The sequence below is a fragment of the Leptodactylus fuscus genome, chromosome 1 (genome assembly GCF_031893055.1).
Source record: "Leptodactylus fuscus isolate aLepFus1 chromosome 1, aLepFus1.hap2, whole genome shotgun sequence".
In the NCBI taxonomy this organism is placed as follows: domain Eukaryota; kingdom Metazoa; phylum Chordata; class Amphibia; order Anura; family Leptodactylidae; genus Leptodactylus; species Leptodactylus fuscus.
The window spans coordinates 213,870,684-213,887,953 of record NC_134265.1 but is presented as its reverse complement, the minus strand read 5'-3'; the positions used below and the strand labels follow the sequence as shown (position 1 = coordinate 213,887,953).

At 46.0% G+C, this 17,270-nt stretch overlaps 1 protein-coding gene across 1 annotated transcript in view; it reads right to left on the bottom strand.

Moving 5' to 3' along the window:
* Positions 1-495: 495 nt before the first annotated feature.
* Positions 496-17,270, bottom strand: part of GIPC3 (GIPC PDZ domain containing family member 3) — a 163,121-nt gene continuing 146,346 nt past the window's right edge. Inside the window, exons 6-7 of the mRNA XM_075281425.1 lie at positions 3,836-3,914; positions 496-509 (exon numbers count right to left, since the gene is read on the bottom strand). Coding sequence (XP_075137526.1) covers positions 496-509; positions 3,836-3,914 — 93 coding nt within the window. The remainder of the gene's footprint in view (positions 510-3,835; positions 3,915-17,270) is intronic.

Sequence of the window (17,270 nt, the reverse complement as noted above, 5' to 3'; positions counted from 1 at the left end):
TTTACCACTAACATGAAGTACAATGTGTTACGAAAAAACAATCTTAAAATCACTTTGGTAAGTTAAAGCGTTCCAAAGTTATTGCCACATAAAGTGAAACGTCAGTTTTGAAAAATCGAGCTTGGTCAGGAAGTCAAAAAGTGCCATCGGCGGGAAGGGGTTAATAAACACCTTTAAAATATGCAACAAAATACAACAGTTAACTGTGGAGATTGATGTCTAAGAATCTTTAAAGTTATTAAACTTTAAAATTCAGATGCCAGTAGTCATGTGTTCTGATCATCTCGCCTCTCAAAAACAAAATGTAATTAAAACTGATCAAAAGGTTATATATTCCAACAAAATATAAGGTCTCGTAAACCAACATTGAAATAAAACTTTAAAAAGTTAGAAAAGTTAGACTGTAGAGAGGGAGAAAAAGTTACTTGTTTTATTCTAAAATATTCAGAGGCAGCCATTGTCAGAGCTTAGAATCACACCCCTTCCCTGACACCGCTACTGCCAGGACCCTACAGAGTTTAAACATTAAAATTATTAAAATATTAGACACCAAAGGTAAAAGCTTTGACAGCTTTTGAACATTGGGGACTGGAAAAAAAATTCCATCTGTGCTAGAAACAATGGAGGTCCTAAGATCTAGAGCTCGTAGGGGTGGTGAAAGGTCTTCTTTAACAAAACAGAAAAGGTAAATATACCCAAAAGTTGATCTCTATGGAAAGCTTGTGGGAATAGGTGAGTGGATCAGAAATGGAGTTCAAAGCTCTCCCTCGATCGCAATACTGTTGAATTACAACTCCAAAATTAATGTTTTGCGCATTAAGCATTTGGAAGAGCTTTTCTCACACAAGGGATAAAAAGCACAGGGAGTGTTGTAGAGTAGGCAATTTATTGACTGCTGTACAGGCTTTCATCTGCAAACACCCACAAGGCCCAATAGTTTATGGGCAGTCAATTGTATCTATCAACTAGCAGGAGGACCCGGCTTCACACAGGTATATTACATTTTATGCTTGTGTAGTGGCCACATAAGAATTGTCCAATTTTGCACTGGTGTATTGTGTATGTGGTTTGTGTGTATGTCCATAAGCGTCATGTGATTATGTGTATCTCATTTTGGATAGCAGTGAAAAACCTGTGATCAGTTGTTATGGATACCTGGAGTAAAGCTGTATCTAATCCTTCCCTGTGTAGTATTGTGTTTAGACGCAAGTATCTAATCCTTGTTGGTAGATGCACATATGCACAGATATGCACACATGCACATATGCGCAGATGCACATATCTAATCCTCCGGCGTGTGGTACTGTGTGCAGATGCGTGTATCTAAACCTCCCCCGTGTGATATTGTGTGAAGAGGTGCATCTCTAATCCTCTGGCAAGTGAAACTGTGTGCAGACGTGCGTATCTAATCTTACGACATGTGGTACTGTGTGCAGACACGCGTATCTAATCCTCTGGTGTGTGGTACTGTGTGCAGACGTGTGTATCTAATCCTCTGGCGTGTAGTACTGTGTGCAGACGTGCGTATCTATTCCTTCCCCGTGTGGTACTGTGTGCTGAGATGCGTATGCAATTCACTGGCGTGTGGTATTGTGTGTAGAGTCATGTACCTAATCTTCACCTATGTGGTATTGTGTGCAGTGGCGCGTATCTAATCCTCCGGCATGTGGTATTGTGTGGAGAGGTGTGTATCTAATACTCTGGCATGTCGTACTGTGTGCAGAGGCACATATCTAATCCTCCCCTGTGTGGTATTGTGTGCAGTGGCGTGTATCTAATCCTCTGGTGTGTGGTATTGTGTGAAGACTCATGTATCTAATCCTCTGGCATGTAGAACTGTGTGCAGATGCACGTATCTAATCCTCTGGCGTGTGGTACTGTGTGCAGATGTGCATATCTAATCCTCCCCGTGTGCTACTGTGTGCTGAGATGCGTATCTAATTCTCTGGCATGTAGTACTGTGTGCAGAGGCATGTATCTAATCCTCCAAAGTGTGGTACTGTGTTCAGACGCACGTATTCAATCCTCCCCTGTGTGGTATTGTGTGAAGAGGCACGTATCTAATCCTACAGCATGTGGTACTGTGTGCAGAAGCGTGTATCTAATCCTCTGGCGTGTACAACTGTGTGAAGATGTGCGTATCTAATCCTCTGGCATGTGGAACTGTAAGCAGACGCGCATATCTAATCCTACGGCATGTGATACTATGTGCAGACGTGCTTATCTAATCCTATGGTGTGTGGAACTGCATACAGATGTGTGTATCCAATCCTCTGGCATGTGGTATTGTGTGCAGACGCATGTATCCAATCCCCCGGCGTATGGTACTGTGTGCAGATGCGCGTATCTAATCCTCCGGCGTGTGAGACTGTGTGCAGACACACATATCTAATACTACGGCATGTGGTACTGTGTGCAGACGTGCGTTTCTAATCCTCTGGCGTATGGAACTGTGTGCAGATGCGCGTATCTAATCCTCCCCGTGTGGTACTGTGTGTAGATGCGCGTATCTATTCCTCTGACGGTGGTACTATGTGAAGACATATGTATCTAATCCTCCGGCGTGTTGAACTGTGTGCAGATGTATGTTTCTAATCCTCCCCTGTGTGGTGTTGTGTGAAGAGGTGCATATCTAATCCTCCCTCGTGTGGTACTGTATGCTGAGACGCGTATCTAATTCTCTGGCTTGTGGTACTGTGTGCAGAGGCATGTATCTAATCCTCCAAAGTGTGATACTGTGTGCAGACACACACATCTAATTCTCCCGTGTGGTATTGTGTGAAGAGGTGCGTATCTAATCCTACAGTGTGTGGAACTGTGTGTAGACGCGAGTATCTAATCCTCTGGAGTCTGGAACAGTCTGCAGATGTGCGTATCTAATCCTCCCCGTGTGGTACTGTGTGTAGATGCGCGTATCTAATCCTACTGCATGTGGTACTGTGTGCAGACACGTGTATCTAATCCTATGGCGTGTACAACTGTCTGCAGACGCGCGTATCTAATCCTCTGGAGTCTGGAACTGTGTGTAGACGCGCGTATCTAATCCTTCGGCATGTGGTACTGTGTGCAGACGTGCATATCTTATGCTCTGGTGTGTGGAACTGTGTGCAGATGCGTGTATCCAATCCTTTGGCATGTGGTACTGTGTGCAGACGCATGTATCCAATCCCCCGGCGTGTGGTACTGTGTGCAGAAGCGTGTATCTAATCCTTCAGCATGTGGAACCGTGTGCAGACGCACGTATCTAATCCTTCAGTGTGTGGAACTGTGTGCAGTAGCGCGTATTTAATCCTCTGGCGTGTGGGACTGTGTGCAGACGCATGTATCTAATCCTCTGGCATGTGATATTGTGTGCTGATCTGTGTATCTAATCCTCTGATGCGTGTATCTCAGTTTGGATATCAGTGTTGTATTGTGCATGAGGAGTGACCATGTGTATTGCAGTTGGAATATGAGTGAAAGACTTGCAGGTTTGTATTGGCTAAGGGGGGGGGGGCATTGTGTTTGGAATGCTGTATCTCAGCAACAGTACGTCCGAGCGAGTTGGAGTCTCATCTTAAACCTTCCCGGATACCTGAAGTATCTCTGTACCAAATTTGGTGAAGATCGGTCCAGTCGTTTGGTTTGCATTAGAGAATAGACAGACAGACAGACAAGAATTCATTTTTATAATATAGAGACATAATTTTTTGGCATGTTGGAGAAAACCCATGGTTCCCATGGTTGGATTTGAACCTAGGACTTTAACATTGAAAAGCAACAGTTTTTAACAGCAACAGTTGTTAAACAATGGGGCCACCTTCAGTAGCTGTGCTGTGTTTTTTAAAGCACTTACCAAGCTCCATATCACGGATTCCCATGTAACTTTCCAGCAAGTCATCCACATTAAGTGTCACTTCTTCCTCGTAGATTGACTGTAAAATCAATTATATATCAATCATTACTATAACTTATATATAACATACTTGGATTAAATATATACAATGCACTGATTTAAAACATATGCTTCGGGTGGCGTGGCTAGGTATGAGCGCGAGTGGTCGACATTTCTAAGAGCTCCGCTCTGCGCTCCGTACTCACCAGGGATTTAGCAGCGCAACATGGACAAAACCAGGGCGAGTCGACAGCTTGGGGACCCTTCTGCCTCCCTGCCAGCGGAGGTATCAATATCTGCCTTCTTCATCCTACTGTGAGAGCAGTGTAGGTCCATCACAGAGGAGGCCTGCAGTGGAATAAGGGAGCCTGCACATCCCCCTCCCACGTGCGCTCTGAAAGCAAGCGCTGCAGAACGTCAGCCTCTCTGCCAGATCTCCGGCATACAGGATCTTCCTCCCTAGGGACCCCTCCGGAAGCTCCAACTCAGGCCCAAAAGGCTCTCTTACCAGCAGCACCATCAGCCCTTCCCCCAGGACTGACCCTGGCTCCTGCCCAGATCCTAGTTGCCTCCCAACAGCGATCAGCGGAGTCGCTGCTCTCCACCACCTCAACACAGGCCGGGACCCTGCTGTCACTTAAGCAAGGTTGTTGACAGTCACCCGCTCGCAGCACGGGTCCAGAATGGGGCACAAGCCCGCCTTCAAAGAAGTCCCTGTTTCGCTCCCCTAGACCCACACTGCACCTTCCCCCATCTGAATCTGACTTTCCTTCGGATGAGGACCTGGCCCCTCCTGTCACCTGCAAGAAAAAGACCAGAGCTGCCCCTACAGCTTTTCGTGCTGAGGCACCTCCTTTTCTATCTTGCCTCCCGCCACCAGAGGAGGCTGCACTTACTTTACAGAAGTATCTGGAACTACAAACCTTACTTGCCCGAGTAGAAGGGACATGGACAGTCTTGCTATTGATCTGAAATGTACATGGCACCATGACTTAAAAGTGGTTAAATCTGACATCTCTGACTTGCAACCACTGGAGTCCTCCTTTGAGAGATTCCAAGCATCAGCGACCTCTTCACATCCTGCATCAGATGTCTGCAACCCATGCCTCCTTATTATACAACCTCACCTCTCACATGGACGATATTGAAAATCATAACCGCTGAAATAATATACAAATTTGTGGTCTCCCAGAAACCGTCCAAACGGTTGACTTGGTATCTACCCTCACTGGCAATTTCAATTCCCTTCTGGGCTGTCCCGCTGATTCTCATATAGAAATGGACCATGGTCACCGTGCTCTCAGGCCCCGCAATGCTGATCCTGCTAAACCTTGTGATGTCATATGTCATATTCACTTTTATGCTGTCAAGGAGGAGATCATGCTCAAGGTCAGAGATAGTAAAACAGTGGACTTTGAGGGTTCTCCGTTATCCATCTTTCCAGATTTATCCAGGCATACCCTCTGAAGCCGTTGCTATCCCTTCTCCAAGACCGTAGAATTCCTTATCACTGAGGATTTCCTTTTTCGCTTCAAGTTCGTACAAGAGATCTTGTGTGCTTTCCTTGGCTCATCCGGAGGACCTGCCATCTTTTCTTCATGCCCTTGGCTTGCCACCAATCCAGCTTCCTGACTGGGACTCTCTGCTCACCTATCCTGACCATCCCAGGCCACCTTGTCCGCCAGTGGACTCTGTGGGACCCCATGACACCAGTCCTCCACGTTCTCAGAACCTGAGGCGCAGACGAATGCTGGCTCCAGACCTCTTGTCTCCTACCAAGTGACTTGGTCCTGTTGGACTTCTGTGGTTTTGCTTAACACTGATACTTGCTTATCACGTTCATTTTTACCCATGATTGCAAAGATTTCTTCTGTTGTCTTATACTCTGACATATGTTTTTCTTATTTGTTGTTTTTCTTTCCTGCTGGAGCTGGAACAGCTCTGTATGTTTCTTCTCTTCTATCTTCTTTTCCCCTGATATTTGGGTCTGTTCTTCTTTCTCGCATACTTGGACTCTGCCCTCCCCGTGACCACATAGCTGGGGTCCTGCAGTGTGGGGCCGTTTGGAGACTTGTGCTCCTATCTTCTAGACCCCCTAAGGGTATTCTCCCTGTGTTCATTCTTGTGTCTGTTTGTACCTTTTTATCCTCTTTGCTTTCCCTTAGTGTTTTGTGACCTCCCTTCCCTACCTCCCTTCCCCTTCTTATGGCAGATATATCTATTTCTTTCTTTAATGTGAAAGGATTGAAGGTCCCTGAGAAGCAGTGTCAGATCCTGTATGATAAAGATACTATGTTTACAAGAGACATACTTTCTAGCTGATCATTTGCTTACGATTAACAGTTGTTACTTCCCCCTTTGTTTTTACAGTAGTATTACCCAGGGAAAGGTTGCTCAGTGCAGGGCAGCAAAATCACGGCCGCAAAATAACGTGGCGTATAAGATCCAGGCTCCCATTGAAATCAATGGGAGCGTATACAGCGCTCAAAGTCTCACACGCCGTATACGTGCCAGATTACGCGGCACGTTACTCCGTGTGTAAAGGGGTAGCCATTTTCTTCCACAAGAATCTCCCGGTTAAGATTCCCTGATGGATAGAGATGCTAGGTACCTGTTCCTTATCTGTGAGATTTTCGGAACAGTATATACTATAGCTAATCTTTATGCCACCAATGTTGACCAAGTCCCTTTTCTCCCCTCTGCTCTGTCCTCTGTCCAGTCTTTTGCCAAGGGACACCTCAGGTGACTTCAACCTCCCCATGAATCCGTTGATTGATGGGTGGTTACATCTCAGGTTTCCTATGATGCACTGAACCTCCTCCGGGATCTTGCAGCTCTGGAGGCTCAGCATAAGCAGACTCTCCAGCAGTCCATTCTGGCCTCTCTGACGGGAACGCGTCAAGAGATAAAATCTTTACTTGAGCACAAGCAACAGCGACTTCGGCAACTAGGGCAGCACTCATTTCATGAATGGGGTTACAAGGTGGGTCACCTCTTAGCGTGAGTGGTGAGGGGGCAGGAAGCTGCCTCTCATGTAATGGCCATCAAGGGACCCTCGGGTATTACTTCCCAGTACAGTGGTACTGATGATATTGCTGCAGCATTTCAAGATTATTATAGCTCCCTCTATAATCTTTCCCCACCAAGCTCTGTCAACCCAGCTCCTAACCCTACGCTCTTGTTGACCCAGTATATTGCCAGTACAGCTCTCCCCTCCCTTGGGCCTCAGGACGCCGCTCTCCTTGAGGTGCCATACTCTGCCCAGAACTTGGAGACAGGTTTCTCCTCCTTACCAGGGGGCAAAAGCCCTGGACTGGATGGCTTCACAGCACGCTTCTATAAGGTCTTGAAGTCTGAATTAGGTCCTCTTTTGCTGAGGTCCTTCAACTCCCCACTGTCATGCTTGCAGGCTCACATCACGGTCATCCCCAAGGAGGGGAAGGACCATCTGTTGTGATAACTGATGAAACATATGCTTCATAATAAGAGATTACTTATCAAACTCATGAAAATTAGTCTACTTTTACATTGCCAACATCGGAAGCCATTGCGCTAATCTAAGCGCCATAGGATCATAGCAATGCACTTAAATGCCAATAGAATGAGAACCCTCCATTTGCATTTACCATGCTAAAAACAAAACACTTTACATTGAATGCAGAACAGAACACAGACAGACCCTGAGCCGGTATAGACTGAGCGCCCACAACCTGGAGATGGAGACGGTGTGACACAGGCAGACGTACAAGCCACGGGAGAACAGACTGTGCCAGCACTGTGACCAGGGGGCCCTAGAAGACGAGGCCCACTTCCTGCTACACTGCACCAAATAGTCAGCTATGAGGGCCATCTACTTCCAAAGACTCTCAGCTCACATCCCAGACTTCATATCTGCAGACGAGAAGAGAAAACTCTACATCCTACTGGGAGAAGAAGAGACCACTGTGGAGATTGCTGCCCAATACATGTCCAGCTGTCACCAAACAAGAGGAAGATGAGACCCCACGGACTGTTATACCCCAAACCACCACCCCCCTTACCTGTAGTGCTAAGGTATTAATTGACCATCCGGAATCCATATTGACAGTATCCCTTTAAGAATATTAGATGGTAACAGATAGCCTGTAAGTTCTGTAGACTTGATAATGTTTAGTGAGAGACACTGCATAATTTACGCATAGTTCTCTTATCAATGCTTCTCACAAAATAGTGTTATGAGAATGCTGTACCATATAACACTGGTTGATGGGAATGCAGGTTTGCTTAGCACCAGGAGCATTCAACATCCGATGAAGGATTTTCCCAGTGTCAGGTTAACCTCTGAAGAACTGGCCATTCGGAGGGGGGAGGCCTTATACTGGAAAAATACTGATCTGTTAGTTTGCATAGCATGGGACTACGCAGACATTTATTTTCAAGAAGATATAAGCTGAGAAAGTTTGCTGTGAAGTTAGAAGTGTCTGGACCTGCGTGCTAAGGGGACGCCCATGGCGCAGTGTGGATCCCAGGAACTCTCTATCTTCGCTGGCCCACTTCTCCCAGCTGATGCCGGATAGATGATGCTTATAATTCCTGGTGAAGCTTTAACCTGTATATAGATGTGTAATGTAAGCTATGGAGATAATTCTCTGCCTTCGCCGGTCACCTCCACGGTTGATGATTTTCTTTTCCAGGCAGATGATGATGTAAGCTCTTGGTGTTGATTCTGTATCTTAATCTTTGTATATTAATCTTTGTAACTTGTATTATACAAAAGTGTACACTATCACACTATCTTCTGTTATTTTATGTATTCACTGATTCTTCATATAATAAAATTAGTAAAGCATTCAGAGTTGCCTTCTTTAAAGCTGTACCCGACCCCCTAAAATAGTTGGCAAAACACCCACCCCAACTCCCCATATAGCAGCCACCAACTAAAAGGAAGACGAGACTCCACGGACTGTTATACCCCAAATCAAACCCCCACCATACCCACCACTCTCCTCTCCCCCCACCCCCCCCCGACTCCAACTTCCCCCCACACACTTTACTAGCTTTGGCTATGCTAAATATCTATTGGGACGTGCCAATAAAGCCTGTTTGATTTGATTTGATGCAGGAGGAGTGTGCCATCTCCATCAGTCGATTAGTGTTTAACTGCAGGTATGTCATTTTTGACTCTCAGCATTCCAAAAGCCTTAAAATGTTTATTTTTCTAATCATTTCTAAGCCATTTAAGGGCTTGATTTTTGTAGGACCAATCGCACTTATTAGTGGTACCACTTAATATTCCATACAATGTACTGAGAAGCTGGAAACAATTCTGAATGGGGTGCAATTAGAGAAAAACTACATTTTCATAACCTTTATGGACTTTACTTTTACAGCCTGTACTATCTAGCCAAAATAACATGTCGCATTTTTTTTATGAGTCATTAGTCATATAGATGAGCGAGTAGTACTCGATCGAGTAGGTATTCGATCGAATACTATGGTATTCAAAATACTCGTACTCGATCGAGTACCACTCGCTGTTCGAATGTAAAAGTTCGATGCAGAACCAGCATTGATTGGCTGAATGCTATACAGTCGGCCAATCAATACTGGTTCTTCTCCTACCTTTAGAAGTCTTCTCCGTGCAGCTTCCCCGCTGCGTCTTCCGGCTCTTCATTCACTCTGCCAGGCATCGGGCCTGGGCAGAGCCGACTGCGCATGTCCGCTTGTAGTGCGGGCATGCGCAGTTGGCTCTGGCCAGGCCCGATGCCTGGCAGAGTGAATGAAGAGCAGGAAGACGCCGGGCAATCAAGGGCGTTCACTTTGCAAACCCATTCAAGTGAATGGGTTTGAAAACTGACTGCCGAGTTTCCATCCCCTGTCCAGTTTGTTGGGGCAGAAGACAAAAAGCAAGCAGGATTGCCTAAAGCAGACACAGAAGCAAGTGTGAACCCGCCCTAAGATTGTTGAACAACATGAAGTCAGGTAATTCTTTTAAGTCTTTTCCCCTGTTTTATCTCTGCCTCGTTCTTTCATATGTGCCTTTTTCTTATTTGTTTTTCATCAATTTATCTATCTTATATCTATCTATAGCTTATGTATCTATCTGACATCTTTGTCAAAAAAAAAATTTCAACTGTAATTTTTATTGAACGGATTTTTAACATAAAAAAAACCAGTACAAAAGCCAAGAAATAGGGCATACATATGTCAGCGATAAACATAGCACCATAACAAATCGTAGGATGATCAAGAACACCGGGGAGAACAAACACCACAAAAGGAAAAAATAGAGGGGAAGGGAGGGGAGGGAATCAGAGGCTATTCAAAGCACAATAAGCGTCCCAGGATGACCATACAGCTTGGAATGCATCCAAGGTGTGGTTGAGGGAAGCCGTCAGAAATATCTTTATCAATTTATTTTTCTAAGTATCTATTATCTGTCTATCTATACATCTAATATTTATCTGATATCTGTCTATATATATTTCGTATCTACGTATCCATCATATCTATCTATCTATCTATCTATCTATCTATCTATCTATCTATCTATCTATCTATCACATAAATAAATATATATTATCTGTCTGTCTGATTTAGATATGCTCTGTCTATTTATCTATCGATCGATCGATCTATCTCTATTTCTGTCTCTATTTTAATATTTACTAGTATAAGGAAAATGTTTGTTTTTGTACCGTGTTAGCCAGTGGTTATGAAATATAAAAAACAAAAAACTTGCAAGTTTATGATAACTTTTTTAATGGTTAACTCATAATGATGACAGAATATAACGTTTCGAAGCTTCCTGGCTTCTTCTTTAGATATATCTAAAAACACTTTCTGCAGGCTGCATATTTATCTATAACTGGATACAGGGATAGGATTTCAGGAGGGAGGGGGGAAGAGGCTTATTACTATATACATATAAAAACAAATAATCAACCCCCAGTTCCCAGAGTCTTTATCTTTATGGCTGTCTTAGTTCAGTGATATGTATAAAAAGACATAAACCCACGTGATGTATTCAATTCACTATCCAGAGTCTTGAATGGGGTCATGCACTTGTTGTTAGGAGTATTTAGGTTCATTGCTTTCTATTTTTCTTACCTGGGGAGTTTTTGGCTGCGCGGTGTCTGGGGTGGCATCCTGGCGCTGCGGGGTTTTCCTGTCGTGGGTATTGGTGCACACCTTCTGACTTGCACGCGCGCACTGTTGGTAAGCAGCTTTATTTCCTGGTTGATTAGTCTGTCCTCCCATTTGCACCTGGGAGGAGTGGTCTCTACTCTGTATTTAAACCCATGCCTCCCATGGTTTTGTGCTGAGTGTCTCTTTTACAGTGCTAGGCCTTAGCAGGAGGAGTAGGTGGTGATCTGGGATAGAGGAAGTTCCGTGGTTGGTTTTTGGGAGGTTTGGGTGAACTAGTTGGTTTGTGAGTTTTCCCTTCTGTGTTCACCAACCCTACCTCTGTGTGTTATTGACTGTGTGAGTGAATTGCCTTATTCTTTGATTTCTACTCAGTTTCCCTGTGTTTGTTTCCTAGTGTAAGATACCTTCCCATATTGGTTTGAGGGAATCCTTTCCCACATTTTTCCTGTGTGCTGCTTGTGTTGTTAGTCAGCGCACACCCTTGTCAGTCCCTGTCAGTAGCAGCTTCACTTGTTCGTTAGGGGTGACCCCCTTTTAGTCTCCAGTCCCTAGAGATCTTATAGGGCATTCCTTCTCCCACTTCCCTCTAGGCCTACGGTATCAGTGAGAGAGGAGCCGTCGGGGTCAGGCTTAGCCTGAGAACAGCCGACCCACACCCGTGAGGCAGGGACCGGGATAGCTAGTGGGAGTAGTGCAGGGCGAGATTTCCTACTGCTATTCCTTAGCCCCGTTGCAGCTACCTGGACTGACATAACAGTACACTCAGCCGTTAAAAATGCATTATGACGGACCTGAAACAGTTGTACCTGGAGGTGCAGCAGATTTCCACTGAGATGGAGGTGATCAAGCTACGAGTGGATGCCATCCAAGCTTCTGAAGTATCTCAGTTACAGCAGTTGGCTCAACACACAGCCTCTCAGGTGGAGGGCATACAGAGGCAGGTAAGTAGCGCCCCTGTGGGTCAGCCTCTGGAGCCAAAAGTCAGCTTACCTGAACCCTTCCGAGGTAAGAGGTCAGATTTTTTCCGATTTCAAAAGGACTGTCTTGTATTTCCGGCTACGGCCGTTTTCCTCCGGTTCTGAGGTACAGAGAGTTGGGATTATTATTACTTTATTGAGAGATGATCCCCTCATTTGGGCACATTCGTTACCAGCTGACTCAGCTTGCTTACTAACTGTAGAGGCGTTTTTCTCCACAATGGGGTTACTGTATGATGACCCAGACAGGGTACGCACGGCTGAGTATAACCTACGACGTTTGGTGCAAGGGGATCACGCTATAGAGAAATATTGCACAGAGTTTCGTAGGTGGGCAGCAGAAGTACACTGGAATGACCGTGCTCTACTTAGTCAGTTTGAGACAGGACTCTCGAACCAGGTTAAAGACCATCTAGTTTCTCACCCTGTTCCGGGAGATCTAGAGGAGGCCATGCAGCTGGCAATTAGAGTTGGACAGTGCCTCCGGGAGTGTGGAGACAAGAGTCCTGGGGGGGTTAGCCCTCCTCAATTCTCTGTTTTTAGAGAGGACCCGGGGGTCCAACCCATGCAGATTGGGGCCACTGTGCGAAGTGCTAGACCCAAGAGTGAAGGGTCCCGCACAGTACGCTGTTTTGTGTGTGGAGGGATGGGACATGTAGCAAGGGTATGCCCCTCCAGAGAATGGTTCGCCAAGGAGGGTAATAACCCCAGGTCTTTTGAGGGTAAAGGGAGAAAACCTACTAAGGAGGGAGGTGTGTATGTTTCCTGTACTCAGACTGCCGGGTTGACCCTTGATGGATGGGTAAATGGGCAGAAGTGCCGGATTTTGGTTGATTGTGGTTCGGCAGTCAACCTTATTGACTCAGAGTTTTGCGAGCAATTAAGGGTGAGTCCTTTGGTCTTGAAGTCTCAGATACCGGTGTGGGCTATTGATAAGACCCCTCTACAGCAAGCTGTCATCTCCAAACAGGTGGAGGGTCTGGAGTTTATTGTGGGTGGCCACAGGGAAGAGATTAACTTGTTCTTGTTGTCTAAGTTACCAGCACAAGTAGTGTTGGGGTGGCCCTGGCTGAAGCAGCATAACCCTATTATCAACTGGGAGACCGAGTCAGTAGTTTCTTGGGGGCAGGGGTGTAATGGTCGATGTCTGCCCATATCCGTTATGTCTTTGTCTATAGACAATTTGCCTCAAGAAATATGTGAGTTCAGGGAGGTCTTTGAGGAAAGGGCAGCCAAGACATTACCACCACATCGCACCTATGATTGCTCGATTAAATTTATACCAAATGCAGTGCTACCCAAGACACGGTTGTACAATCTCACTATTCCGGAGAGGGAGTCACTCAAGGAGTATATTGAGGGGAGTCTAGAGGTGGGGCATATTCGCCCATCTAAGTCCCCAGTAGCAGTGGGGTTTTTCTTTGTAAAGAAGAAAGATGGAGGGTTGCGCCCTTGTTTGGATTTTAGGGAGATTAACAAAATCACGGTGCGGAATCCCTATCCCATCCCGTTGATCTCGGATCTATTCAGCCAGATTACGGGAGCTCGCTGGTTTAGTAAAATAGATTTACGTGGGGCGTATAACTTGCTGAGAATCAAGAAGGGAGATGAGTGGAAAACAGCGTTTAACACACCCCTAGGACACTTTGAGAGTCTTGTGATGCCTTTCGGTCTAACCAATGCGCCCGCGTTTTTTCAGAATTTTATTAATGATGTACTAAGTGCCGTCATAGGGAGGGGGGTTGTGGTCTATCTGGACGATATACTCATTTACACCCCGGATTTGGAGACTCATTGGGAGAGAGTGAGAGAGGTTTTAGATCTCCTGAGGGTTAACCAATTAAGTGCTAAGCTGGAGAAATGTGTGTTCGCGGTCAATAAATTATGTTTCCTTCGCTATATCCTATCGGAAAAGGGATTCGAGATGGACCCTGAGAAGGTCAGGGCAGTCTTGGAGTGGCCGCGACCCGAGAACCTAAAGGCGGTCCAACGGTTCTTGGGATTCTCCAACTATTATCGCCAGTTTATTAAGGGATTTTCTGAGGTTGTGAAACCTATCTCGGACTTGACTAAGAAGGGGGCTGACTGTGCTAAGTGGTCGGCAGAGGCGCTAGCCATGTTTGAAGAATTGAAGAAGCGATTCTCATCCGCTCCCATTTTGAGACAGCCGGATGAGAGGTTGGCCTTCCGAGTGGAGGTGGATGCCTCCTCGGTGGGGGTGGGAGCAGTACTTTCTCAGGAGTTCGAGGAGGGTACGCATCCCTGTGCCTTCTTTTCTAAGAAATTCTCTGCCTCTGAACGGAATTATGACATCGGAGATAGAGAACTACTGGCAATAAAGCTAGCGTTCGAACATTGGTGTCATTTCCTGGAGGGGGCCAGAAGGCCAGTCCAGGTATTTACTGATCACAAGAATTTGGTTTATCTTGGGTCGGCGAAGAGATTAAATGCACGGCAGGCCAGATGGGCTCTATTTTTTGCGCGGTTCCACTTTACCGTGACTTATGTGCCGGGTTCGAAGAATGTTAAGGCTGATGCTTTATCCCGGTATATGTCGACCGAGGAGGAACGAGAGGCGCCTGCCACTATACTTGGGTATGGAGTGGTGGTAGAAGTATTGGGCACGAAATTGGAGAAGGCCTTGATCGAAGCGCAACACGCTGCACCTTCCAAGATACCTAGAAACAAGCTGTTTATCCCAACTACTCTCCGACAAAGTCTCCTGAGGGAGTGTCACGAGTCGGTTCTTGCTGGTCACCCGGGGGTTTCAGAGACCATGAGATTGGTGTCTAGGAATTTTTGGTGGCCAGGGTGGAGTAAGGATGTCTTGCAGTTTGTTCAAAATTGTTCGGTCTGTGCAAGAGCCAAGGCGTCGCATACCCGTCCCCACGGTCTTCTACATCCATTGGAACCTCCTAAGGCACCTTGGACTCATCTGTCTATGGATTTCATCACGGGCCTTCCGGTGTCTAAGGGTTTCACGGTCATTTGGGTAGTCATTGAACACTTCACGAAAATGTGCCATTTGATCCCGTTTTCCAGGCTGCCATGTGCCAAGACACTATCAGAGGCGTTTATTAAAGAAATTGTAAGGTTGCATGGTCTTCCTGAGGAGATCGTTTCGGACAGGGGTCCGCAATTTGTGGCTAAATTCTGGCAGGCTTTTTGCAGAAGGTTGGGAGTTACACTGTCGTTTTCCTCCGGGTTTCACCTGGAGTCTAACGGACAAACAGAGAGGAAGAATCAGGATGTGGAACAGTTTTTGAGGTGTTTTGTTCGAGAGAACCAGAATAATTGGGCTGACTTTCTCCCCCTGGCAGAATTTTCCCTAAACAACCATGATTCCAACGCCACAGGTACCACACCTTTTTTTTGCTCCGGTGGTAGACATCCTGTTTTCGGAGGATTTTCTTCCATTTCTTCCCCAGTTCCGGAAGAGGAGCTATTTTCTAAAAAGCTGCAAGGGGTATGGTCCCGTATCCGAGAGAATCTGGTGCGGACGTCGCACCAGGCTAAGGTCCAGGCGGATAGGAAGAGAGGAGAGTTGCAGTTCTTCCCTGGTGAGATGGTTTGGTTGTCCACCAAGAATATCAGGTTGAAGGTTCCTAGCAAGAAGCTGGGTCCCAGGTTTGTGGGTCCTTTTAAGATCATCAATATGGTAAATGAAGTGGCGGCGCAGCTGCAACTACCTAAAAGGTGGAAGATAAACCGGGTGTTCCATGTCTCCTTGTTAAAGAAGGCCAAGAAGGGAACGTCTCCAGTTAAGGTTCCACCAGTTTCTGAGTCCGGGGAGTATGAGATATCCCGAGTTCTGGATAGCAAATATGTTCGGGGGAAGCTACGGTATCTGGTGGCATGAAAGGGATACGGTCCTGAGGATAATTCTTGGGTTCTGGAGTCGGATATGTCAGCCCCCAGACTCGTGTAGAAATTCCACAAGGAGTTCCCGAAGAAGGATGCTCCTAGAGAATCCGGAGTCTTCTCCTTGAGGGGAGGATCCTGTTAGGAGTATTTAGGTTCATTGCTTTCTATTTTTCTTACCTGGGGAGTTTTTGGCTGCGCAGTGTCTGGGGTGGCATCCTGGCGCTGCGAGGTTGTCCTGTCGTGGGTATTGGTGCACACCTTCTGACTTGCACGCGTGCACTGTTGGTAGGCAGCTTTATTTCCTGTTTGATTAGTCTGTCCTCCTCATTTGCACCTGGGAGGAGTGGTCTCTACTCTGTATTTAAACCCATGCCTCCCATGGTTCTGTGCTGAGTGTCTCTTTTACAGTGCTAGGCCTTAGCAGGAGGAGTAGGTGGTGATCTGGGATAGAGGAAGTTCCGTGGTTGGTTTTTGGGAGGTTTGGGTGAACTAGTTGGTTTGTGAGTTTTCCCTTCTGTGTTCACCAATCCTACCTCTGTGTGTTATTGACTGTGTGAGTGAATTGCCTTATCCTTTGATTTCTACTCAGTTTCCCTGTGTTTGTTTCCTAGTGTAAGGTACCTTCCCATATTGGTTTGAGGGAATCCTTTCCCACATTTTTCCTGTGTGCTGCTTGTGTTGTTAGTCAGCGCACACCCTTGTCAGTCCCTGTCAGTAGCAGCTTCACTTGTTCGTTAGGGGTGACCCCCTTTTAGTCTCCAGTCCCTAGAGATCTTATAGGGCATTCCTTCTCCCGCTTCCCTCTAGGCCTACGGTATCAGTGAGAGAGGAGCCGTCGGGGTCAGGCTTAGCCTGAGAACAGCCGACCCACACCCGTGAGGATGGGATCGGGATAGCTAGTGGGAGTAGTGCAGGGCGAGATTTCCTACTGCTATTCCTTAGCCCCGTTGCAGCTACCTGGACTGACATAACACTTGTACTCATAAATCAGTCGCTGTTTTCTTGATTTAAAATCTAAATTTTGATGTCATTGGTGATATTATGATCTTCCTGGCAGAAATGTTTTGGCACGGGAAGGTCTATTCTCTGTTGTTTAATTGTATGGCGATGTGAATTGATTCTCATTCTGAGTTTCTGGCCGGTCTCTCCAACATACAGATTTTCAGTGGAACATTTGGTGCACATGATTAAATACACTACATTAGGTGTGTTACAGGTGAACGTACCTGGGATTTTATATTCCCTGTTAGAGTTTGATATCTCTATCCTTTCAATGGTCAGTATGTGAGGGCAGGTTTTGCACCTTTTCTGTCCGCATGGGAATTTTCCTGTATTGGTTGGAGGTAACAGTGAGCTGCTAACAACCATATTCTTGAGGTTTGGTGGCTGTCTATAGCACAGGAGAGGGGGGTCTGGAAATATGGATT